Source organism: Echiichthys vipera (assembly GCF_963691815.1).
Source record: "Echiichthys vipera genome assembly, chromosome: 4".
NCBI classification, from domain to species: Eukaryota; Metazoa; Chordata; class Actinopteri; order Perciformes; family Trachinidae; genus Echiichthys; species Echiichthys vipera.
Genome location: NC_139829.1, coordinates 30,451,947 through 30,479,560, shown reverse-complemented (window position 1 = coordinate 30,479,560; position 27,614 = coordinate 30,451,947). Strand labels below are relative to the sequence as shown.

At 45.3% G+C, this 27,614-nt stretch overlaps 1 protein-coding gene across 2 annotated transcripts in view; it reads right to left on the bottom strand.

The window, feature by feature from the left end:
- Positions 1-19,257: 19,257 nt before the first annotated feature.
- The window catches only part of tet3 (tet methylcytosine dioxygenase 3), a 32,431-nt gene continuing 24,074 nt past the window's right edge, over positions 19,258-27,614 (bottom strand). For both annotated transcript variants that reach the window (XM_083912453.1, XM_083912452.1), the window contains 7 exons: positions 25,795-25,888; positions 24,081-24,289; positions 22,661-22,811; positions 22,429-22,518; positions 21,963-22,100; positions 21,465-21,819; positions 19,258-21,232 (listed from right to left, as the gene is read on the bottom strand). In XM_083912453.1, coding sequence (XP_083768579.1) covers positions 19,422-21,232; positions 21,465-21,819; positions 21,963-22,100; positions 22,429-22,518; positions 22,661-22,811; positions 24,081-24,289; positions 25,795-25,888 — 2,848 coding nt within the window. In that variant the 3' untranslated portion in view covers positions 19,258-19,421. The remainder of the gene's footprint in view (positions 21,233-21,464; positions 21,820-21,962; positions 22,101-22,428; positions 22,519-22,660; positions 22,812-24,080; positions 24,290-25,794; positions 25,889-27,614) is intronic.

Below are 27,614 nucleotides of genomic sequence, written 5' to 3'. Positions count from 1 at the left end.
AACCCTAATCTCAAACCTTAACCCTATTTTAAATAGGCCATAACTTTTGATAGGAACATCGTAGAGACTCCATTTCGGTACCAATGGAAAGCGCGTGGCCATAATTAGGGGGGTAGGCGAAGTCTCAACAAATGAGCACCTAAGGAAAAAAAATTAGGCACACAATTGTTTCAGATCAAAGGGTTCCCGATATCCGATCGCAACGAAACCAGCGTGAGTGAACTCGGCACCCAGGAAATAGGGGGGGTAGCCCAAATTTCAAGTCTCTAAACTAACCCTAACCACAAAACCCTAACCCTAACCCTAACCCCAACCCTAACCCTAACCCTAACCCTAACCCTAATCTCAAACCTTAACCCTATTTTAAATAGGCCATAACTTTTGATAGGAACATCGTAGAGACTCCATTTCGGTACCAATGGAAAGCGCGTGGCCATAATTAGGGGGGTAGGCGAAGTCTCAACAAATGAGCACCTAAGGGAAAAAAATTAGGCACTCAATTGTTTCAGATCAAAGGGTTCCCGATGTCCGATCGCAACGAAACCAGCGTGAGTGAACTCGGCACCCAGGAAATAGGGGGGGTAGCCCAAATTTCAAGTCTCTAAACTAACCCTAACCACAAAACCCTAACCCTAACCCTAACCCCAACCCTAACCCTAACCCTAACCCTAACCCCAACCCTAACCCTAACCCTAACCCTAACCCTAACCCCAACCCTAACCCTAACCCTAGCCCCAACCCTAACCCTAACCCTAACCCTAACCCTAATCTCAAACCTTAACCCTATTTTAAATAGGCCATAACTTTTGATAGGAACATCGTAGAGACTCCATTTCGGTACCAATGGAAAGCGCGTGGCCATAATTAGGGGGGTAGGCGAAGTCTCAACAAATGAGCACCTAAGGGAAAAAAATTAGGCACTCAATTGTTTCAGATCAAAGGGTTCCCGATGTCCGATCGCAACGAAACCAGCGTGAGTGAACTCGGCACCCAGGAAATAGGGGGGGTAGCCCAAATTTCAAGTCTCTAAACTAACCCTAACCACAAAACCCTAACCCTAACCCTAACCCCAACCCTAACCCTAACCCTAACCCTAACCCTAACCCCAACCCTAACCCTAACCCCAACCCTAACCCTAACCCTAACCCTAACCCTAACCCTAATCTCAAACCTTAACCCTATTTTAAATAGGCCATAACTTTTGATAGGAACATCGTAGAGACTCCATTTCGGTACCAATGGAAAGCGCGTGGCCATAATTAGGGGGGTAGGCGAAGTCTCAACAAATGAGCACCTAAGGGAAAAAAATTAGGCACTCAATTGTTTCAGATCAAAGGGTTCCCGATGTCCGATCGCAACGAAACCAGCGTGAGTGAACTCGGCACCCAGGAAATAGGGGGGGTAGCCCAAATTTCAAGTCTCTAAACTAAGCCTAACCCCAAAACCCTAACCCTAACCCTAACCCCAACCCTAACCCTAACCCTAACCCTAACCCTAGCCCCAACCCTAACCCTAACCCTAACCCTAACCCTAACCCTAATCTCAAACCTTAACCCTATTTTAAATAGGCCATAACTTTTGATAGGAACATCGTAGAGACTCCATTTCGGTACCAATGGAAAGCGCGTGGCCATAATTAGGGGGGTAGGCGAAGTCTCAACAAATGAGCACCTAAGGGAAAAAAATTAGGCACACAATTGTTTCAGATCAAAGGGTTCCCGATATCCGATCGCAACGAAACCAGCGTGAGTGAACTCGGCACCCAGGAAATAGGGGGGGTAGCCCAAATTTCAAGTCTCTAAACTAACCCTAACCACAAAACCCTAACCCTAACCCTAACCCCAACCCTAACCCTAACCCTAACCCTAACCCTAATCTCAAACCTTAACCCTATTTTAAATAGGCCATAACTTTTGATAGGAACATCGTAGAGACTCCATTTCGGTACCAATGGAAAGCGCGTGGCCATAATTAGGGGGGTAGGCGACGTCTCAACAAATGAGCACCTAAGGGAAAAAAATTAGGCACTCAATTGTTTCAGATCAAAGGGTTCCCGATGTCCGATCGCAACGAAACCAGCGTGAGTGAACTCGGCACCCAGGAAATAGGGGGGGTAGCCCAAATTTCAAGTCTCTAAACTAACCCTAACCACAAAACCCTAACCCTAACCCTAACCCCAACCCTAACCCTAACCCTAACCCTAACCCCAACCCTAACCCTAACCCTAACCCTAACCCTAACCCTAACCCCAACCCTAACCCTAACCCTAGCCCCAACCCTAACCCTAACCCTAACCCTAACCCTAATCTCAAACCTTAACCCTATTTTAAATAGGCCATAACTTTTGATAGGAACATCGTAGAGACTCCATTTCGGTACCAATGGAAAGCGCGTGGCCATAATTAGGGGGGTAGGCGAAGTCTCAACAAATGAGCACCTAAGGGAAAAAAATTAGGCACTCAATTGTTTCAGATCAAAGGGTTCCCGATGTCCGATCGCAACGAAACCAGCGTGAGTGAACTCGGCACCCAGGAAATAGGGGGGGTAGCCCAAATTTCAAGTCTCTAAACTAACCCTAACCACAAAACCCTAACCCTAACCCTAACCCCAACCCTAACCCTAACCCTAACCCTAACCCTAACCCCAACCCTAACCCTAACCCTAGCCCCAACCCTAACCCTAACCCTAACCCTAACCCTAATCTCAAACCTTAACCCTATTTTAAATAGGCCATAACTTTTGATAGGAACATCGTAGAGACTCCATTTCGGTACCAATGGAAAGCGCGTGGCCATAATTAGGGGGGTAGGCGAAGTCTCAACAAATGAGCACCTAAGGGAAAAAAATTAGGCACTCAATTGTTTCAGATCAAAGGGTTCCCGATGTCCGATCGCAACGAAACCAGCGTGAGTGAACTCGGCACCCAGGAAATAGGGGGGGTAGCCCAAATTTCAAGTCTCTAAACTAAGCCTAACCCCAAAACCCTAACCCTAACCCTAACCCCAACCCTAACCCTAACCCTAGCCCCAACCCTAACCCTAACCCTAGCCCCAACCCTAACCCTAACCCCAACCCTAACCCTAACCCTAACCCTAATCTCAAATCTTAACCCTATTTTAAATAGGCCATAACTTTTGATAGGAACATCGTAGAGACTCCATTTCGGTACCAATGGAAAGCGCGTGGCCATAATTAGGGGGGTAGGCGAAGTCTCAACAAATGAGCACCTAAGGGAAAAAAATTAGGCACTCAATTGTTTCAGATCAAAGGGTTCCCGATGTCCGATCGCAACGAAACCAGCGTGAGTGAACTCGGCACCCAGGAAATAGGGGGGGTAGCCCAAATTTCAAGTCTCTAAACTAACCCTAACCACAAAACCCTAACCCTAACCCTAACCCCAACCCTAACCCTAGCCCTAATCTCAAACCTTAACCCTATTTTAAATAGGCCATAACTTTTGATAGGAACATCGTAGAGACTCCATTTCGGTACCAATGGAAAGCGCGTGGCCATAATTAGGGGGGTAGGCGAAGTCTCAACAAATGAGCACCTAAGGGAAAAAAATTAGGCACTCAATTGTTTCAGATCAAAGGGTTACCGATGTCCGATCGCAACGAAACCAGCGTGAGTGAACTCGGCACCCAGGAAATAGGGGGGGTAGCCCAAATTTCAAGTCTCTAAACTAAGCCTAACCCCAAAACCCTAACCCTAACCCTAACCCCAACCCTAACCCTAACCCTAACCCTAGCCCCAACCCTAACCCTAACCCCAACCCTAACCCTAACCCTAACCCTAACCCTAGCCCCAACCCTAACCCTAACCCTAACCCTAACCCTAACCCTAATCTCAAACCTTAACCCTATTTTAAATAGGCCATAACTTTTGACCCCAAAGGGTTCCCGATGTCCGATCGCAACGAAACCAGCGTGAGTGAACTCGGCACCCAGGAAATAGGGGGGGTAGCCCAAATTTCAAGTCTCTAAACTAACCCTAACCACAAAACCCTAACCCTAACCCTAACCCCAACCCTAACCCTAACCCTAACCCTAACCCTAACCCCAACCCTAACCCTAACCCTAGCCCCAACCCTAACCCTAACCCTAACCCTAACCCTAACCCTAATCTCAAACCTTAACCCTATTTTAAATAGGCCATAACTTTTGATAGGAACATCGTAGAGACTCCATTTCGGTACCAATGGAAAGCCATAATTAGGGGGGTAGGCGAAGACTCAACAAATGAGCACCTAAGGGAAAAAAATTAGGCACTCAATTGTTTCAGATCAAAGGGTTCCCGATGTCCGATCGCAACGAAACCAGCGTGAGTGAACTCGGCACCCAGGAAATAGGGGGGGTAGCCCAAATTTCAAGTCTCTAAACTAACCCTAACCACAAAACCCTAACCCTAACCCTAACCCCAACCCTAACCCTAACCCTAATCTCAAACCTTAACCCTATTTTAAATAGGCCATAACTTTTGATAGGAACATCGTAGAGACTCCATTTCGGTACCAATGGAAAGCGCGTGGCCATAATTAGGGGGGTAGGCGAAGTCTCAACAAATGAGCACCTAAGGGAAAAAAATTAGGCACTCAATTGTTTCAGATCAAAGGGTTCCCGATGTCCGATCGCAACGAAACCAGCGTGAGTGAACTTGGCACCCAGGAAATAGGGGGGTAGCCCAAATTTCAAGTCTCTAAACTAAGCCTAACCCCAAAACCCTAACCCTAACCCTAACCCCAACCCTAACCCTAACCCTAACCCTAACCCTAACCCTAATCTCAAACCTTAACCCTATTTTAAATAGGCCATAACTTTTGATAGGAACATCGTAGAGACTCCATTTTGGTACCAATGGAAAGCGCATGGCCATAATTAGGGGGGTAGGCGAAGTCTCAACAAATGAGCACCTAAGGGAAAAAATTAGGCACACAATTGTTTCAGATCAAAGGGTTCCCGATGTCCGATCGCAACGAAACCAGCGTGAGTGAACTCGGCACCCAGGAAATAGGGGGGGTAGCCCAAATTTCAAGTCTCTAAACTAAGCCTAACCCCAAAACCCTAACCCTAACCCTAACCCCAACCCAAACCCTAACCCTAACCCTAGCCCCAACCCTAACCCTAACCCTAACCCTAACCCTAATCTCAAACCTTAACCCTATTTTAAATAGGCCATAACTTTTGATAGGAACATCGTAGAGACTCCATTTCGGTACCAATGGAAAGCCATAATTAGGGGGGTAGGCGAAGACTCAACAAATGAGCACCTAAGGGAAAAAAATTAGGCACACAATTGTTTCAGATCAAAGGGTTCCCGATGTCCGATCGCAACGAAACCAGCGTGAGTGAACTCGGCACCCAGGAAATAGGGGGGGTAGCCCAAATTTCAAGTCTCTAAACTAACCCTAACCCCAAAACCCTAACCCTAACCCTAACCCCAACCCTAACCCTAACCCTAACCCTAGCCCCAACCCTAACCCTAACCCTAGCCCCAACCCTAACCCTAACCCCAACCCTAACCCTAACCCTAATCTCAAACCTTAACCCTATTTTAAATAGGCCATAACTTTTGATAGGAACATCGTAGAGACTCCATTTCGGTACCAATGGAAAGCGCGTGGCCATAATTAGGGGGGTAGGCGAAGTCTCAACAAATGAGCACCTAAGGGAAAAAAATTAGGCACTCAATTGTTTCAGATCAAAGGGTTCCCGATGTCAGATCGCAACGAAACCAGCGTGAGTGAACTCGGCACCCAGGAAATAGGGGGAGTAGCCCAAATTTCAAGTCTCTAAACTAACCCTAACCACAAAACCCTAACCCTAACCCTAACCCCAACCCTAACCCTAACCCTAACCCTAGCCCCAACCCTAACCCTAACCCTAACCCTAACCCTAATCTCAAATCTTAACCCTATTTTAAATAGGCCATAACTTTTGATAGGAACATCGTAGAGACTCCATTTCGGTACCAATGGAAAGCGCGTGGCCATAATTAGGGGGGTAGGCGAAGTCTCAACAAATGAGCACCTAAGGGAAAAAAATTAGGCACTCAATTGTTTCAGATCAAAGGGTTCCCGATGTCCGATCGCAACGAAACCAGCGTGAGTGAACTCGGCACCCAGGAAATAGGGGGGGTAGCCCAAATTTCAAGTCTCTAAACTAAGCCTAACCCCAAAACCCTAACCCTAACCCTAACCCCAACCCTAACCCTAACCCTAACCCTAGCCCCAACCCTAACCCTAACCCTAACCCTAACCCTAATCTCAAACCTTAACCCTATTTTAAATAGGCCATAACTTTTGATAGGAACATCGTAGAGACTCCATTTTGGTACCAATGGAAAGTGCATGGCCATAATTAGGGGGGTAGGCGAAGTCTCAACAAATGAGCACCTAAGGGAAAAAAATTAGGCACACAATTGTTTCAGATCAAAGGGTTCCCGATGTCCGATCGCAACGAAACCAGCGTGAGTGAACTCGGCACCCAGGAAATAGGGGGAAGCCCAAATTTCAAGTCTCTAAACTAACCCTAACCCCAAAACTCTAACCCTAACCCCAACCCTAACCCTAGCCCCAACCCTAACCCTAGCCCTAACCCTAACCCTAACCCTAGCCCCAACCCTAACCCTAACCCCAACCCTAACCCTAACCCTAACCCTAATCTCAAACCTTAACCCTATTTTAAATAGGCCATAACTTTTGATAGGAATATCGTAGAGACTCCATTTCGGTACCAATGGAAAGCGCGTGGCCATAATTAGGGGGGTAGGCGAAGTCTCAACAAATGAGCACCTAAGGGAAAAAAATTAGGCACTCAATTGTTTCAGATCAAAGGGTTCCCGATGTCCGATCGCAACGAAACCAGCGTGAGTGAACTCGGCACCCAGGAAATAGGGGGGGTAGCCCAAATTTCAAGTCTCTAAACTAACCCTAACCACAAAACCCTAACCCTAACCCTAACCCCAACCCTAACCCTAACCCTAACCCTAGCCCCAACCCTAACCCTAACCCTAACCCTAACCCTAATCTCAAATCTTAACCCTATTTTAAATAGGCCATAACTTTTGATAGGAACATCGTAGAGACTCCATTTCGGTACCAATGGAAAGCGCGTGGCCATAATTAGGGGGGTAGGCGAAGTCTCAACAAATGAGCACCTAAGGGAAAAAAATTAGGCACTCAATTGTTTCAGATCAAAGGGTTCCCGATGTCCGATCGCAACGAAACCAGCGTGAGTGAACTCGGCACCCAGGAAATAGGGGGGGTAGCCCAAATTTCAAGTCTCTAAACTAAGCCTAACCCCAAAACCCTAACCCTAACCCTAACCCCAACCCTAACCCTAACCCTAACCCTAGCCCCAACCCTAACCCTAACCCTAACCCTAATCTCAAACCTTAACCCTATTTTAAATAGGCCATAACTTTTGATAGGAACATCGTAGAGACTCCATTTTGGTACCAATGGAAAGTGCATGGCCATAATTAGGGGGGCAGGCGAAGTCTCAACAAATGAGCACCTAAGGGAAAAAAATTAGGCACACAATTGTTTCAGATCAAAGGGTTCCCGATGTCCGATCGCAACGAAACCAGCGTGAGTGAACTCGGCACCCAGGAAATAGGGGGAAGCCCAAATTTCAAGTCTCTAAACTAACCCTAACCCCAAAACTCTAACCCTAACCCCAACCCTAACCCTAGCCCCAACCCTAACCCTAGCCCTAACCCTAACCCTAACCCTAGCCCCAACCCTAACCCTAACCCCAACCCTAACCCTAACCCTAACCCTAATCTCAAACCTTAACCCTATTTTAAATAGGCCATAACTTTTGATAGGAACATCGTAGAGACTCCATTTCGGTACCAATGGAAAGCGCGTGGCCATAATTAGGGGGGTAGGCGAAGTCTCAACAAATGAGCACCTAAGGGAAAAAAATTAGGCACTCAATTGTTTCAGATCAAAGGGTTCCCGATGTCCGATCGCAACGAAACCAGCGTGAGTGAACTCGGCACCCAGGAAATAGGGGGGGGTAGCCCAAATTTCAAGTCTCTAAACTAACCCTAACCACAAAACCCTAACCCTAACCCTAACCCCAACCCTAACCCTAACCCTAGCCCCAACCCTAACCCTAACCCTAACCCTAATCTCAAATCTTAACCCTATTTTAAATAGGCCATAACTTTTGATAGGAACATCGTAGAGACTCCATTTCGGTACCAATGGAAAGCGCGTGGCCATAATTAGGGGGGTAGGCGAAGTCTCAACAAATGAGCACCTAAGGGAAAAAAATTAGGCACTCAATTGTTTCAGATCAAAGGGTTCCCGATGTCCGATCGCAACGAAACCAGCGTGAGTGAACTCGGCACCCAGGAAATAGGGGGGGTAGCCCAAATTTCAAGTCTCTAAACTAAGCCTAACCCCAAAACCCTAACCCTAACCCTAACCCCAACCCTAACCCTAACCCTAACCCTAGCCCCAACCCTAACCCTAACCCTAACCCTAACCCTAATCTCAAACCTTAACCCTATTTTAAATAGGCCATAACTTTTGATAGGAACATCGTAGAGACTCCATTTTGGTACCAATGGAAAGCGCATGGCCATAATTAGGGGGGTAGGCGAAGTCTCAACAAATGAGCACCTAAGGGAAAAAAATTAGGCACACAATTGTTTCAGATCAAAGGGTTCCCGATGTCCGATCGCAACGAAACCAGCGTGAGTGAACTCGGCACCCAGGAAATAGGGGGAAGCCCAAATTTCAAGTCTCTAAACTAACCCTAACCCCAAAACCCTAACCCTAACCCCAACCCTAACCCTAGCCCCAACCCTAACCCTAGCCCTAACCCTAACCCTAACCCTAACCCTAATCTCAAACCATAACCCTATTTTAAATAGGCCATAACTTTTGATAGGAACGTCGTAGAGACTCCATTGTGGTACCAATGGAAAGCGCGTGGCCATAATTAGGGGGGTAGGCGAAGACTCAACAAATAAGCACCTAAGGGAAAGAAATTAGGCACACAATTGTTTCAGATCAAAGGGTTCCCGATGTCCGATCGCAACGAAACCAGCGTGAGTGAACTCGGCACCCAGGAAATAGGGGGGGTAGCCCAAATTTCAAGTCTCTAAACTAACCCTAACCCCAAAACCCTAACCCCAACCCTAACCCTAACCCTAACCCCAACCCTAACCCTAACCCTAATCTCAAACCTTAACCCTATTATAAATAGGCCATAACGTTTGATAGGAATGTCGTAGAGACTCCATTTTGGTACCAATGGAAAGCGCGTGGCCATAATTAGGGGGGTAGGCAAAGTCTCAACAAATGAGCACCCAAGGGAAAAAAAATAGGCACACAATTGTTTTATATCGAAGGGTTCCCGATGTCTGATCGCAACGAAACCAGCACGAGTGCACTCAGCACCCACGAAATAGGGGGGGGGGGGGTAGCCAAAGTTTCAAGTCTCTAAAATAACCCTAACCCCTAAACCCTAACCCTAAACCCTAACCATAACCCTAACCCCAACCTTAACCCTAACCCTAACCCTAAACCCTAACCCTAACCCTAACCCCAACCTTAACCCTATTTTAAATAGGCAATAACTTTTGATAGGAATGTCGTAGAGACTCCATTTTGGTACCAATGGAAAGCGCGTGGCCACAATTAGGGGGGTAGGCGAAGTCTCAACAAATGAGCACCTAAGGGATAAAAATAGGCACACAATTGTTTCATATCGAAGGGTTCCCGATATCCGATCGCAACAAAACCAGCACGAGTGCACTCAGCACCCACGAAATAGGGGGGGTAGCCAAAGTTTCAAGTCTCTAAAATAACCCTAACCCCTAAACCCTAACCCTAACCTTAACCCTAACCCTAACCCTAATCTCAAACCTTAACCCCAATCCTAAACCCTAACCCTAACCCTAATCCTAGCTTGAAACATCCTGTTCTCATCGTCCACTTTCTCTTTAGCCAAGGCAAAATATGTTTTTTTTAATGTATCGTCATCTCAGACTGTAAAACCAAACAAGGGACTATTTCAAAAGAGTATCATGACTTTCTATAGGCACTGTACATATACAACTAGTCACAAAGTTTGATTCCAATTACTCAATTGTCAAACATAATACAACCTTTTGTGCAGCCCTTGGAGACAACAAACAATTTACAGTTAATCGATTGTATGCCGCTGGCTCGAGAGGTAACAAATGCAGTGGTTCGAACGCTGCACCAGTGGCATATGTACCTTCACATACAGCTCCTGGATACTGTCACATTACATGGACAGCATGGTCTGTTTTGCTGGCCATGTCCATCTCCTTATGACCACAGTGGTTTAAATTTTTTTATTTGTACCCAGAGGTAAATTTGGTTTGCAGTACATGTGGAGAAGAAAAAGACATCCATACTAACACACATCAGAAAAACACAGACACAAACAATAAGAGAATAGGACAGAAGTGCTCTAGCCTCAAAACAGGGACGGTATTATCTTCTATTTATGCAGTAACATCTCATTCATATGGATGACTGCCGTGGGAACAAAACGGATTTAATATCAGTTTGTTCTACATTTTTAAACCTTGAACCTTCATCCAGACATAATGGAAGTGGTTTAAAAGTGTACAGTGACAAACATTACATCAAACATATGTCCAAGTACATATACTGATGGATCCAATGATCCAAATACAGAGACACAGGTTTTGCTGTTTTTATACCATCTTTACAACGTTCCGTGCAGAGACCCCGACAGGGACAAGCGGTTGAAGATGAATGAATGAATTGAATTGAATTTTTGACGAGAACATACGGGATTGGAAGGACACACAGCACATGGTTCTTTTTGAAGCACTACAGCGTGTGCCTGGGCTGGTTGAGGCATTGCGCCGGGCATTACTTATCTGAAGCATCATTAAAGCACAAAAAAAAAATATGAACAGCAAATTCCTTTCTATGAAAAATGTTTTAGACTTTTCTTAATTCACTTAGATTCATATAACCATACGTTGAACAGAGTTAAGTAACATATACTATATTTCTTCACAAATTTCATTTCAAAGTTCATTACACTTATTAATGTATTTAAGTGTTAGAGGGGTTTTATAAAGTCAACACTACAAGCAATTCGTCTTCAGTGTGGGGTCCGTTATGTGCTGTGATTGTATCCGCCTTTTGGTATCACAAAGGCTCAGTTTTTCATTGTATAAAACATAATTATATGTAGGTTCATTGTGTTGTCGTCTCTTCTGCCGCATCTTCACATTCAGGATGGAACAAACTACAGGCAAAGACAAAATAAACATACAGAGAAAATGTATTCATGGATGGTAAAGGAAATGTGCTATTATGCAGTATTCAACCTTCAGGGTCTTTAGGATTCTGTGAGAACGCCACATGTTCTGATGTGAATTGAATGTATGGAATACAGACTGTTACCTGTGGCACCTACACTAGTTGTGAAAAGCCAGCTTGAATAGAACGAATAATGCCCGTGCTTCTTGTCATTCAGAGGAGAACACATTTGATCCCTTAACAAAAGCTTCAAAAACCACCCTTTTCCATTTCCACCACAGTATATAGCTATTATGCAGCTGACCTTAATCCCCATCTCGTCTCTGCTGGCATTTAGACGGCACTACACGGTTTTTAAAGAGCTGAACTTCCAGGCTCAAAAATGGCTTCTACCTCAGAACCATCATTGAACTAACTCCACCCCACCCTAATAAAGCTCCACATGGTGAATGTTAAATGTGTTAAAGTGAAATGCTCATATGCAGGGATATTTCACTATCACTATACTGTACATGGAGTTTGAGCAAAAGTCCATAAAGGAACATCTTTTCTGCCCTCTAATTAATAAATTCAGACCTCACCATAAGATCTTTTTACCTGTTTTCCTTGAGCCACTCGAGTGGCTAATGTAACGTTGTTTGGGACGACTGTGGCTCAGTTGGTAGAGCGAGTCGGCCAATGCAGGTTGAGGTGCTGTATAAATACTGTGAAAAGGGTCGGTTCTTCGATCCCCGCCCTGCCCTACTTGTTTCATGGTCATTGAGTCCTTGGACAAGAAACTTCACCCACCTTGCCTCGTGTTCTCCCTGCTCCAACACACCTGATTCTCTCCAGGAGCAGGGTTGGCTACCCCTGCACCCACTGGCTGCCAGCAGGAAAGCCTTCAGAGGTACAGGAGGACCAGGGTAGGTTGAGCCTAAAAGAATATATACGCAGGTCCTCCACCAGAGGCCCGGGAGCCCGAGGGTTCTGTGCAGTTTCTCAGCTGTTCCTAGGACTGAGCTATTCTGGACAGAGAGCTCAGATTGGGGGTGACGGCAGTAGCTCGGTCCATAGTTGACTGGGAACCGGAAGGTCGCTGGTTTGAGTGCCTGTGTGGACCATGAATGAAGTGTGGACTGGTGGCAGGAGAGGTGCCAGTTCATCTCCTGGGCACTGCCGAGGTGCTGTTAAGCAAGGCCCCGAACCCCCCACTGCTCGAGGCGCCGATCCATTGGCAGCCCCAATGGCAGCCCCCTCGCTCTGACATCTCTCAATTAATTGCATGTATGTAGGTCCTGTTTGTGTGTGTGGGTGGGGGTGGAGGTTACAGCCCGGAGTGCTCTCCTTACCACTGGAACCACTGTTGCCTTTACTTTCCACATCTTCTCTAGTTATTCCCTAAGCCCTCGGATGTTACTGTCACTGCTGCGTCTATCACATTTGCCGTCTTCTGCTGTTTGTCGACCACCATGATGTCTGTTTAGTTAGCCATCACCAGTTTATCAGTCTGGATCTGGAAGTCCCACAGGATCTTTGGAGGTGCCTCCAACGCCCTCGGGACTTCCAGCCCATACTGGACACATGTTCCTGTACCGGAGTGTCTCAGGGACATCTTTACACAGCCTGCGAGGTTACTAATCAAAGCGGAAGCACAAATCAGCGGTATTCACCATCACTGCACCACTTATCAAAAAACAGAAAAAGTAATACATTTAACCAAACGTGTTTTCACTTCAATGTTTTTATTTATCGCGCAACATAAAACAATATTGTGGTTTTCTTTACCACATACACTATGTATTCACATAATACACCATACAGCTACAAAGAGAGAGAGACTGAACAAAAACACTTTTTTTTTTACATACTGCATCCTTGACATGAAAATAAAGAACCAAGAACAATCCTAAAACTCAAAAAGGAATGTAGCTGCCAGTTGTGTAGGTTCGTTTTTCTTTTTTTTTTGTATGGGCCGGGGTCCAAGTCTCTATCCCGAATTTGGAGAGTGTCGAAAAGTGGGCCATACACAGTGAGATGCATATTTATATCTATGTGTATGTGTGTGTGTCTGTGTGTGTGTGTGTGTGACTACATATACACGGTGGTAAAAATAAGAAGGGTTGAGTAAAGGAAGTGCATGACTAGGGAGATGAAGGGAGGCAGTACACAGTTACTATTCTTGTATTGTTCAAATATCTTAGCATTCAGTTAACATGAACATGTACAACATACTCAGAAGATCATGTCAACAGCCTTTGGTACTTGCGCCGTACCAAAACATGAAACCCAGATAACAGTCTTTGTGTAATATGGTTCTTTATCCCGTCCTAGTTCGAATGAGTTCAAGTACAATATGGAATGAATGTCAATAGAGTGTGATCGACTGATCGAGCGCCCCCCTGCCCTCGGAGAGAGATGTAAATTTGTAGCATTGTAACAAAAGACTTTTCGCTAAGTCAGCACCAGGGCAGCTTCTCCACCCGTGAGACTGCTCCAATCGAAAAGTAGACGTCTCTTGACATTTTAAGAGCTCGGAAAAAAACATCTGTGGTAATCATTTATCCCGTCGCATCGTTTACACAGTGAATTTGAAGGTGTCGGATCAAAGCACCGGCCGACCCGCTCCCCGTCTTGGTACGAGCCCGGGAGGGGGTTGCCTCTCACGAGAACCATCCACCGAACTCGTGAGACATTTAGAAAATGTACAAAGTCATTCAGATATCACGTACACTGTATTCTCAGCACCCATTGTTAGGCAAGTATGTGTGTTTGTGTGTGTGTGTGTGTGTAATGTGGGCCATGCATTATGGTTAAAGAGTAAAATGGGCTGTCACTGGACCAGTCACAGAGCCCGCACCTGTAAAACTACCGTGTGTGTCGTGTGATTATTTATTACAAACTAAACACATGGGGTCTCCGACAGGGATGCCATGATTTTGAGTTCATACTTACTAATATGAGAACTAGAGTAGATAATGATAGATACATCTAAACAAAGCAGGGAGGCAGTCTCTTACCTGATAGTCTAACACAACTGACAAAGATTGCTGAGCTATTACTCGCTAACACATTGCCCACTGATTCGCCTCGGACTGGCTCTGCAACCACCAGTATGCCCCTAAACATCCCCCCCCCTTTGGATCCAGCCCTGCACAAGACGTGTGGTACATGTATAGGGCAACTCCACTGATATTAAGGGAATAGTTCAACCTTTTTTTTGAAATATTAGATGAAAAAAATCGATACCACTCTCATTTCTTTATGCTAAATACAAAGCTACAGCCAGCAGGCAGTTAGCTTAACATGCAGACTGGAAACAGGGGCTTACCAGCACTTCTAAAGCTCTATTGCTTGATCCATACAAAGACAACAGTTTTATAGGATTTATGTGAGCCGAGAGCAATGGCATTGTCTCCGCCGGTTGCCTAGTTACCTGGAAGGCATAGTCTGGCAATTAACCTCTGTAAAAAGTCACAGCTTGACATGTTAAGACTTTGGTTTTTGAACGGATTAAACAAACAAGAAATAATGTGTGCGTAGGCTGTAGAGGTGCCCGTAGGGGGGTTTTTGTTACCTGTTCACGGAACAAGGCCGGCTGTTTCCCACATGTTTTCAGTGCTGATGCTAAGCTAAGCTAAGCTAACCAGCTACTTCTTTACCATACAGACGTGTGAGTGGTATTAATCTTCTCATCTAACTTTCAGCAAGAAAGTGGAAACAAATATTTCCCCAAATGTCAAACTATTCTTTTGAACGAGGCCACGTTTTCACACGTGTCCTTTTTTTCCAGCTTGAATTGAATTGTGATCGGGGATCCTCCAGTTATTTTGACTGTCTTCAGTGAGTACGTCAAGTGTTGTTTCATGTTACATAGTTGGGCTAATGGTTTTCTTTTTTTTTAGAAAGTGACAGGTCTCTGTCAGTTACATGCTGACAAGGGGTACAGTACTTACGAAAGCGAAACAGCAGTGTTACTAAGCACACATTTACACACAACACATCGGGAAGTGTTGTTTACTGTTGTCAAGGGCTGTCGGAGACTTCAAAATACCCCCTTGTCATTCATGGTTTAGTTGCCATCTTCACCAGTTAAATAATCTTACCTAAATATTTTAATATTTACATTTTTTTTATCTCTCTCTTGAGAAAAAAACAACCAAAAACAAAACAAAACAAAAAAAACTAAGCTTCAAGTTGTCAATAATCGGCTCTTTCTTTTTGTCATTAAAATCAAGATTAAAAGTGCTTTTATAAATCTTTTCTTCTCTATGTACAATTTGTATTAGCTATATAAAAAAAGATGAAAAAAAAACAATAACATCAAAGACAATCATTATCATCATCACCACCATGTAGTAATAAATAAGTAAGGGTAAAAAAAAAAACAATAATAATAATAAAAAAACAAAAAAGCAGGTTAAAATGAGTGTGGAGATAAAGGGCACACAAAGGGACGTATGCATGATTCTCGGCCCTCAGTAGCAAGTTGTTGATTGTGACCAGTGTCTCTACAGCATGAGGTACAGAGCTGGAGACCCTCCGGAGAGGTAACAGGGTCTTTCACAGAGGACCAGGGCTTTGACCCAAACGACCCCCCGGCAGCCAGGAGTCCGCCTGTATCTAATCCTGTGAGTCACTCGTTTTTCATTGTTGACACACGTGTGGCGAGTTAACCTTGTCACTGCTTGACTTCAGTTAATCAAATCGCCACATGGTCGATGGTTCACAGAATTATATCCAGGCAATCAAATAGTCTCTCTCTTTGGTTTTTCTCTTTCACACACCCATGCATTTGAGTCAATTTCACACACACACACAAGCACACACGCACACGCACACACACACACGCACACACACCTGCACACACGCACACGCAAAGTGAGAGATTCATTGATTCAATGCACTTGCATTTGGCACCAACTCCCGGAAGCCAGAGTCATTTTCTAATGTCTCCCTTTAGCTCTCGGTACTATTGTTCTCTCTGTGAGTGGATTACCAACAATGCACCTTCTGCCCTGTACAGTGTACCCGTGACAAAAACCACTTTGCCACAGTAAACTGCGAAAGCACCTCAAAATAAACCACCTTGGCCACTTTGATTGACTGGCTCTGTGGTGACAAGGTGCCTGCAGAAGGACACACCCCCCTCTGCTCGAAGATGGCAGCACCATGCAGAGGAAGGAGTGGGCCCTTCACAGTAAAGCAAGTGTAATAGGAGAGCACCAGAGTGTGTGTGTGTTTGTGTGTGTGTGTGTGTAGGAGCACCGAAAGCACTGCTGTCCCAACACTGTTTGCTTCTGATCGAATTCCCGGATGGGTTTCCAAAAAGCATCTCCAGACTTCCTTCACATTTGTGCCACAAGGGGACAAACCCATCCACGGTCAGCAAACAGGGTGTGAGACCCCCCTCTACTGGCCGTGGGTGGTAAAAGCAGCAAGACAAGGCTTCTGAATGGATTTCAAGTGCTTGTAGGTTTGTTTGTACACACCACTTTGAAACGGCAGTCACTGCTGCCCTCTAGAGGCTTCACTCGGAGGTGCTCGCCCCTACTTGAATGTTATAGGAAGATGTGCCACCTGTTCCATCACTATGTGGTAATTGCGGATCTGGCTCAAATGGCATTTGCAAATAGTATCCCTTATTTCCGCCTCTACGGAGTAGCAGATGTCTTGAAGTGATAAATCCCATCATTCTGCTACTCCACCTCGGTCAAAACAAATTCACTTGCTAATACTAGTTGAGCCAGATTAGAGTTAGAGCACCTAAGTACAGCATCAAGTGCCATGAAGAGTAGTGGAATGAAACTGGATCAGAGCTGGAAGTTGAGCACCAGTCGAAAGCTGGAGGGGTGCAGAAGAGGAGGAGCACGTCGTCTTATGACAAGAGAAGCAGCAACATTTTCACCAAATGTGGTTTAACCCTGTAACTGAGGGCAATCACTTATAGCCTCAAAGTGTAAAACATCTGTTAATGTTTTTTTGTAATGAGAACATTTACATAGTCAAAGGGTCCTGCTGTCCTTTTAGTGTGATAATGAGAGAGTAAATAGGCCTGGTATCGCACGACCAAATCACAAATACGTATTAGTCTGGAACCTCTCAGCTCATTTTCTGAGGGGCGTTGTTGAATTACAGCTAAAAAGTTCACTAAAATGTGTTTTTAGGGCAGAAATGGGAAACACAGTAACAGAATTTGGATTAAGATTTGATCAGCGCTGCCTAGTATGACAGTTTGATCTGAGTTTCATGAGCCTGGTAAGCTGCGCTGGACAGAGAACGCCAGTTATGTTATTAACTATGACGCTGCTCTGTCAGTTGTGAGCGGCCTCCCCAGGAACTAACCGGCCGGAAATCTGTCTGACTGAAAGAGGGGTCAAATGTACCTGCTAGAGCAAAAGAAACGTGAGCTCAGCAGATTCGTCTGGTTTCCAGTCTTGGCTAGCCACACAGTATTGTGTGAATCTAGTGGTAGGGTTAGGAGATCATTTCGGCTCTACAGGGTTAAAGGAAAATTGCAATTATTTCTAACCTGGGCATTATTTTTCCTATTTTGTGCATCACGGCGCACGGTTTTGTTAAGAACTTCAGTGTTCAGTTTTAGCCTTCCAGGGCTCTGAGCAGTCAAAAAACAAAGCACTGCTCCTCAGCTGTTTTCATGTAATTTAAAAAAGCTGCCTCCATTTTATATGTTCCACTTCTTACAGTGGACACATCAAAAAGGTACAGTTTAATTGTTTGTATCAGTGCAAATACAAGTGATAATTCTACTACACTATACTGCTGTGACAGCTGACTTTGGTGTAATCCTAATTCCTTCCTTTTTTTTCTGTTTTCCACCAAATGTGTAACAATAAGAGAATAACTTCTGAAGTGCAGTGCTTTTCCCAGCTAATGAGAAAAATCTGAAACGACGCAAAAACCTAAATACAGTCAATTAAAGTTCCAGGCAACAGAAAATATAAAAATGGACGTTCCAGTTCAATGTTTCTGTTTTGTTTTGGTTTCTCATTAGCGAAAGTTGTGTAGTACCTGCTGCTTCTTTAGCTACCAACGTGGTCGAAGTTCCAGGCGAACTGAGCCAAGACTAGAGATTTCACTGAAGACCATTAATTGGCCAGAGAACCGCCACTAGTGCGACACGGGCTACCGTTAAATAGTCACACTACACCACACACTACGCCATAAATGGCAGACATCGTTGCAGATGAAAGGATACAGCCTGAGTTGTGTTGAGGATTATGTCGCGACAGTTTCACGCAGCGTCACTATGGGGATCGGCTTGGCCTACACTTAGGGGTTAGTATCCGTGTAGAAAATAAAATAGAGAAAAGAACAGGGTGCTAAAAGTGAGTTTGGTTGAGCCAAACCACGCGGTGGAAATCAGCCTAAGCAATGACAGCTTGAACACAAAACTAGGAAATAGATGCCCAGGTTGATAATAACTGTAATGATCTTTTTGAGGGGCTAAACTGCCCTAGGACCAAAGTTACGTATCTTAATATTGTCAAAATAAAGTGAATATCTAAGGCAAGATAATATGATTACTTATGATTATTGTAATATTGCTCTGCTGTCTTGTCAAGCAGATGACGGCTCCTCCTCTTAGTGCAGCTGGAAGATTGACAAGAACAAAGAAAAATCAGAAACCGACCAAAAAAAGTACACGCTTTCCAAACATGGAAAAAGCAATTGTCTAAGTCTGACTGACTCAGATTGATTGATTAAAAAAAATATATAACCAAAAACAATCACATCATTAATAACATTAATGAAAACAGCAATAATAATAAAAACAAGTCTTCATCATAATAATACCTGTAATAACAACATTGACAGTAACAATAGCAATCATAATAATATTGATAATAATAGCAATAATTAGAATCATTAAAATTCTATGAACAAGAAAAAGCAATGGAGTTCCTCTCCAGGGAGGAGAGAGAAAGAGCACCACAGGCAGTGTGTCTGAAGCCCAAACCACTGCCTGACATGAGGTAAAAAACAATAAAAATGTCCCCTCCTCAAAGTGGACTGCGGAGGGGGCAGGATGGAGAGATGCCAGACTGGGGGACGGATGAGAGACAATCATCGCTCTCTCCAGCCCTCCACTGCACCACTCTGTAGCTATCAGTGTGTTTGTATCTGTCTGACCTCAGACAAAGTGGCTGTAGGGCCCAGTGAGGCGGGTGAAGGCATAGGGGGACACAGTAACCATAGAGGAGGTATGGAACGTGGGGGCAAACCGCGTCACCGGCCCCTCCCTCTTGTCTTTATATTGTCCAGGTCCTGGACTCGCACCTGCCACCGTAGCCCCCCACTTGCGTTTCTTCCCAAGAGCCTTGATGTCTTCCTGGGAAAGACCGAGGAGAGCCGCTTCCTGCTGCCTCTGCAAGGCTCGCTCTGCCAACAGCTTCATTTTGGCCTCCCATATAGCCAGGCCGTGCATGGGCTGGTTGAGGTTCTTGTGCTGGTAGAAGACCAGGGAGATGCGGGTAGGGTGGGAGCGATCAGGCCTTTTGAGCGGAGTGGTAGCATGTAGTTCCCGACGGGCACATTCAATCAGGATGGAGCCATGGGCAGGTGCTACTGCTACACCACCAATATTAGGATCCATGAAGTTGTGCTCACTGTCAGACCAGACCTCATCGTCGTACTCCTCGCGGCCCTTGGTGCTCTCAACATCACTCTCAGCTTGGCTGGGATTCCAGCAGGCCTGATCTGACTGCTGCTGCAGGGCATCAGGGAAGAGGCGACCCTCAGGGGCAGGGGATGGGGTACTGCCGGCCAATGACCCTCCACAGGACTTCCAAGCCTTCTCTTGGAGCCCAAGGGGAGTAGTACACCGACTTTCCCCAGTCTTGGACCAGATCTTGTCAGGGTAGGCTCCTGCAGGATTGTTGTGCTTCAAACTAGGGCTATATGCCGCAGGCCCCATGGCCCAAGTATTCGGCTGAGGACTAGGAACAGGGCTGGCCCAGTGCCTGGGGGTACCCGGGCCTGGGGTGCCTGGCTGTGGTGTAACTGAGCCTGAGTGAGAGCTACCAGGCTGTGGTGTACCTGGGTGAGGGGTGCTTGGGCGTGAGATGGCAGGGTGTGTGGACCCTTGTTGCATGTTAGCTGCAATCACGGTGCCTAGGTGAGGGGACGGAGAGGAAGGTACCTTGAGTGATGGCGATGGGGCAGGGGAAGCCATCAGAGCATTTGAGCCAGGGTAAGATGTCCACTGCTGGGGGTAAGGAGAGGGCTGCCGCTGCTGGGGATGGTGCTGGTGAAATTGCTGCCTGTCTGGGTTCAACAATGAGGCTTCGGGACTTAATTTAGGGTTCAGGTGACCTTCCCAGTTGGTAGGAACGATATTTCCATTAAGTTTGTGGCCTGGCCAGGCCGCAGGCTGGGGGGTGGTGCTAGGTGTGTTTGCACCAGCCTGGCTCTGCATTGTGTCTTCATAGACTGGTACATCCATAGGCTCCTGTTTGATGACTGGAGTGCCTCTGTTGGAGGATTCAGAGCAGACAGAGGAAGGACGGGACTGGTTGTAGTCTGCATGCTGGGTGTAAGCGCTGGGGTTTGGTAGGTTGGCTTGCTCTGGGTGGCTGGGGTAGGACTGGGCCAGTCTGGCCTGAAGGCTCTGAATATCAGGCTTCGTGTCAACCTGGACAGCATGGCTGCCTGCTTTTGGCAAAGAGCCATTTCGACCCTCATAGGTCCTCAGCTTAGGGGGGAAAAGTGCATTAGGGGGGTAGTTGTAGTAGCCATAGTGCATTGCGGGGAGATTGTGGTGATAACCATTTACTGGGTCTGGTGCAGAGGGCTGGCCAGTTGGGGGGAGGCCTCCCCTTGCATAGTAGGCAGGGTGTGGATAGATGTTGTTGAACGGGTCTGCTGCCTGCACAGGGTATCCATCGAGTGATCCATTAAAGGGCTCCTTCTTGATGATGGGCTTCACCTCTTGTTTTATAACTGCTGAAAGTTGAAACAAAGGAAAGGTAAATTAAAAATTAACGTCAAATGCATTTCAGTTTTTAATTCTTTTAACGTCTTCTGCTGTATTTGAGTTCTGTCACACACTTGTTGCAGGTAAGGGAACTGCATCTTAGGCTAACAGATGATGACCGAGGTCTAGCACTTCATAATAATTTACCTTAGAGTCTGTCAATCGAAGTAAATTAGGAGGGACACAAAACAAACAACTAACCTTTATTGCCTTGGGGTTGAGGGGAACTGGTGATGGACACCTCAGCCTTGACCACTGTTTTCTCTGGTGTCTGCCCTGCCTGCTGCATGAGTTTATTTTTCTTCTTCTCCGAGTTAGCCTTCTTGGCCTCCAGTCTGCGCTGTCGGCAGGACTTGGCAGGTTCGGGCAACTTGCGTACCTCGCGGCGGAAGGCCTGCAGCCTTTGGATGGCTCCCGTCTGCATTTTAAGATTCTGGGCCTCCTCACTGCCAAACTCATCAGTCTGGGAGATCCTGTAAAGAGGCAACACATGGAGCTGCTCATCCTCAGGGATTTCCTTCACCAAACGGTTGTCTTCCTTGGTTAAAGTACACACCTAACAGAGAGAGAGGGAGAGCCAGAAAAACTGTAAACTGTGCCAAGCTACAAAACATCAACACTTTTTATTTTACTCATTCATTTCTTTACTTCAAAATAATGCCAAAAACTCAAAGTCAAGAGTGTGGTGAGTGATCTTACCACTGTGCAACCATTGTAGAGGTTGTGTTGGTCCTTGTGAGCATGGGCACAGAAGTCCATGCAAGCAGTGACTCCAGAGAACGGCCGGCCTTCCTTCAAGCCCAGCCGGCATTCTGGAGCTTTCGACTCCGACTGGCACTGAAGAGGAGGACAGAGATTACTTTATTCTCTTACGTTCATCCAAGAGAAACACACACAAACAAACAGCAGTTACATTTTAGTTTGGCTTTATCAAAGGCAGCACTTCACAGGTGCGCATATTGAAAAATAACGTCAGTAGATTCTTTTCAGTGTCTCAGTCTTCATGCAAAGAAGCAGGAAGTGTTATAATGTGCCAGGTGAAGTCTAGATGGTCTGGTGCACAGTACTTCTCATTGTGTGTGAGGAAAGATGATAAGTGTATTTGGTGGCGGCACGAGATTGTTACTGTGCAAAGACTGTGATGGGTATTGCCTTAACAACAAACCTGGTTACTGTAAGCCTGCGGGGCAAGCTTCTTGTACAAAGGAGCCACCTCAGTTGCCAGATGCTGGAAGTTATCCCTGAGTTTGTCCTCCTGATGAGCACAAACATAGATCTCAGGTCAAAACAACACACAAAGTCCACAGAGCTATAAAACACTAGCTCAAAATTACTCAAGATTACAAAAGTGACTACATATCCATGTGTAATTCTGAATGCGTGGCTGTGGTGTGTACCTCTTCAGGGCGATCTCCTTGTAGCCTGAACTTGCGCGGCATTTTGCTTCGGGCGTACTTACAGCCATTAAAGTACATACTCCAGGAGCAGCCAAAGGAGAAGGAAGCACCACAAGTTTCACTGTCCTTGCCTTGACACGCACAGGTACGACTGCAGGGGGAGACAGTGAGCGTGTTGTCAGCTTCATGTAACCCGTGCATGCTTTACATCATGTGTACACTTTATCTTTACTGGGCCACTAGGGTTGTATAACAATGTGGCAGAGTGAAATTTCTATGAGGAAGAGAATCTTTTTATTTTATCTTACATATACCATACATATATATATATATATATATATGTGTGTTGCACAGACAGATCACATATGACCTACTCATGTGACTTCACTTACTGTATATGTTAATACTGTTAATGATATATAACTAGTATAATCACAGAAGATGCAAGGAAAGGAATAGGACTTATTTTCTAACCACAGATGGTGGACGGTGGCTATGTTTAAACCAGGTTAAACAAGGGTGGGTCAGCATCCACAATGTGTACACGTTAATGTTTGTTTTTGTCCGTACACACATTATTGGGCTTAAATTTAGCTTTATGCCTCTTTAGTACTTTTCCATGTCACAGATGCCCCCACCTGCTTAGATTTTATTAACATACTTTCAATGGTGTCGTAGGTCTTTCGGAAAGTTCGGATGAAGATGACTTGACTCCTCTCTGTCTGTATCATTCATGTCTCATCGATGCATGTTACTAATTTGATTTCTTCCCCGGAGTTGTTTGTGCTTTGTCGTCTCGCAGGTCTCTGCTGATCGTGGTGGTGCCTGCTGCCGTGGTCCTGCATGACGCTTCCTGCTGCTATTATAATCTATCACCTTAGCTGTGCTTGTTTCTATTATTCTGCTGTATTAATAAGTCATATTCACATTACTATAGATATTATTATAGTTACTGGAAGTGTGTCTGTCTCTGTCTTTGTGTCTGTCTTTGTCTCTCTCTGTCCATCTGTCTGTCTTTTCTCTCTCTCTCTCTCTCCTTCTCTTCCTCTCTCCGGTGCAGACAGATGTGCGTCCTCCACAGAGCTGGGTCTGTCTGACGTTCCTGTCTGTTATAGTGAAGGTTGTCGTTGCCACTGTACTCTACGGAGGGATTGTCGGGTCTATGTTTATCATAAATAAGTCATAGAGTGTGGTCTTTACCTACTCTGTAAAGTGTCCTGAGATCACTTTTGTTATAATTTGGCACTATAAATAAAACTGAATTGAATTGAATAGATAAAATAGTTCAACTCATACAGGAGCAGAGAAGGTACAGCAGTGCACTATAATGCTGAAATACACACAATCTGCCTTCTCTCTGCACATTCACAAACTTGTACGTTAGAAGAGCAGTTTCAAAGCGTGCCCATCAGCTACTCACTCATCATTGAGGCCGCAGCGCCGGCTGGTGGGGTTGCCGTATTTGGTGAGGGTGACACTGAGCTCGCGGTACAGCTTGTCAGCCAGGGCCTTGGGGACGCCTTCCCAAGCCATAATGAGGATGATGATGACAGCGTTGGCACAGTGGTGGCCTGCACGCTGACGCACCAGACACAGCAGCTTCTCCGTCTCGCCGCTACGACGGATCACCTGACAGGAAACGGAGCTTATCATTATTTTAGCTTTTGCGGATCCAGAGGTGGTTCACACCGTGGCTCTTTGGCAATTCCATCACTCTGATTTCAATACAGAATTACATACTTACAACTAAACAGACATGCTGCAACACCTTCTATTGTCTGATTCTGTAGTTATTGAATTTGTTAGTAATACATTATTGCTTTCAAAGGAGTCACCTTTAGTTGTCCAATGCCTTTAAAATACTGAACAAGGAACAATGAGAAACAGTTGAGGTTTCTGCCTTTTGGGAGAATATCTGATACCTGAACTGAAACCTGAACTGCTGCGGTGACTGGATACCAATCCTAAAGCTGCTTATGATGCTTTAGATTAAATACATTTAGCTGAAGAGCCTCTATTAAGAAATATACTGATAAATCAACAACATTTTGCTTCTCATAGCCTTAACAGCAGAAACAGTAAATTGCTGTTGGTATGTGGAGGCCTGCTCCCTTTCACTTTTATTATCTCTACTCTCCCTTCCTCTCTCTCTGTCTCCAACACACCACACCCACCCTCCCTCAGTAGGGTGGCTGGTTTGAATCCATAAAGTCATTAGCAGGACGTGTCAGGGGTGACACAGGAGAGGAGGCAGTTGTTACAGAGTGAGACCTCCTACTTATTTACTCACTGTGGGTGACAAACTCTGCTAGATGTCTCACCGGGACCCCTCATTACACGTACACACACACACACAGACCCCCGTGCACTGCCTTCTCTCTCTCTCTCACTTAAACATAATCAGGCTGACACACTGTCAAAGATGTTAATTTTAAAGGGGGCATTGGCCATTATTTTAAAATGAAACTAAATAAAAGGAAAAAAGAGACCATGACACTGCCAAGGCTATTGTCTAATATCTCATAAGACTATTGCATCTTGGTAAATGGACTGCAGTTATGTCTCGCTTTTATCCAAAGCGCTTTTACAATTTACCCATTCACACACACACACTCACACACACACTCACACATTGATGACAGCAAGCTACCATGCAAGGTGCTGGCCAATCATCAGGAGCAATTTGGGAATCAGTGTCTTGCTCAAGGACATTGTTTAAGCACTTTTGGTACTTGCGGAAACTTAAATCAAATGTGCAGGATGAGGAAAAAGTTTCCTTCTTGGAAGATGCCCTCACCCTGCTGCACCCCTAGCCATTCATGTTATTCATCACAAACTGTCTGGGCTGCATCATGACGTACCGAGCCAGAAAGCTCTTTACAATTCAGCATCTCAATCACCCATTCATTTACATACTCACACACATGAGTTTGATGACAGCGAGCGAACATGCAAGGTGCTGGCCAACCATCAAGAACTCAAGGAATGCAATCAGTGCACAACCCGCTCCAGCTCCTGAGCCATAGCCACTGCGCTTACCCCATTGTAGTAACCTACGTTGACGGTTATGTGTTGCGAGGCTCTTTCAAAACTTCAAACTCATGGCAGATGTGATGTGACGTGTTGCTACTTACCCACTTAGCAATGGGACATCCTCGTGAGCTCTTTCCTTCTCTGCCTGTGTACACCACTTTCTCAATCCGGATTGCATCCCCTTTCTCTCCATACCTGCACAGGAGAACAATTCAGTTCTTTTAAAGTTCATCCACTTGAGCAGTTGTTGTGTGTTTGGAGACAGAATTGCTTCTCCTTAGATCAGATAGCCCTGAAGCCTGACTTCAGGGCTTTTACACACCAAGCTGATACTGAAGTAGCCTAAACCTAAACACACGCTGTAGTCTTTCCTCTGTGGTCAAAATCTGCTGATTGACTGATTAGACACCTTGCATCATTTCTTGTGGCCTCACATATCCTTTTAAAAGTTGCACTCACACACAGCCAGTTTACCAGCAATGTGAATGTGGGCTCTGTACCTGTACTCACATTCAAGAAATGTGCAAAACTAGCCTACATGTGCACCCTGTAAAGGCTTGTGCTCAACATACAAAACATAAAACAAGTGAGTTGAACGATTTGACAGCTCAGATAAAACTCACCCAGTTGGTCAAATGTGTGCTCATAGAGGTCAATGACACTCAATGACAGTAACAGTTGTAATAGGAGACATAATCCAGCTTTTCAGAGGTTTTCCATCATTGACCTCATCAACTGTGTTTGTTACGTTTATGCCACATGTTGCTGTTACTGGTGTTGCTCTGAATCTGTGATATTTTGTAGTCCGTGGGAGAAGTAGTGTATGTTGACTCTGACAAACCTCAGCAGCACTGGCTGGTGAGGAGCGTTCGCAAGGCTCTGCTGAGATTCACACAAGCACGGCACAGTCGACCACAACCCACCAGCCTCCACACAAGGCCTGTCAGAGGGTCTTTTCGCTGGTGGTGTTTGTGTCCACATTTGCATGCATGATCTTTTTTTTTGTGTATACATAAAATCTATTTCTATTGGTTTTGTGTGCTTGTGTTAATGTGTCTGTGAACACCTGCTTAAGGAAACACTGTGTGTTGAGAGATAGCTGAATAGTCGTATAAATGTGCATGTGTGGGCTTCTGCAGGTTTGTTAGTAGAGTCGGGGGTAGTGTAAGAGCGGGGAGGGGTCAGAGGTTGTGTTGGGGTGGGGACGGGTCATCAGCACTTGTCAGAGGTCTGCTCACAGCTCATATCAGGTCTCCTGCCTGCTCGATACCTGCCACTGTGAAAACTTCAGCCCTGAGCAGATTTGGTGTGACAGTGAATGCAACTGGCTCCTGCTGAATGAGAATCACCCCGTGGTGGCTCAGAGAGTGGGAGGGAAGCGGGCTCTGTCACCACAGGAGTGGTCTGCTGGGGTCAGGGGTGGGTCAAAGGTCAGCTAGGGACATTGGGGCCTTAACATCTTATGTCATCTCTCAAACAACAAAAGGGGTCTCTGGCCTAACATCCCCCCTCACTCACTCTTGGCGATCCAGGGACAGCTACTGGCCCTACTGAAATCCAGCCTCAACTAGTGAATATCAGCCAAATGTGCGCCTCAGTACAATCTTCAGTACCGTTAACATGAAGCATAGCTATGAAAAATATACCAACTCTTCATTCCCCTTTAAAAAAAAAGTGGATTACCCTTGATCAGAGTTATGTTTTGGTAATAAGATAGTGATTTACAGAGGCTGTAGCTGCAATTTGGTCATTGAAATTACCAACTGGGGAATTTTCTGGTGTCCTGTCGCAAATTGAATAAATACAAATAATAAATTGCTAGACTCAATCTGTCTTTTTATTACCAAGTCGGGTGATGCATGGCAGACATTAGAGTCCTGATGGTTCATGCTTAATGACATCTATTGCCTCATTAACAAAG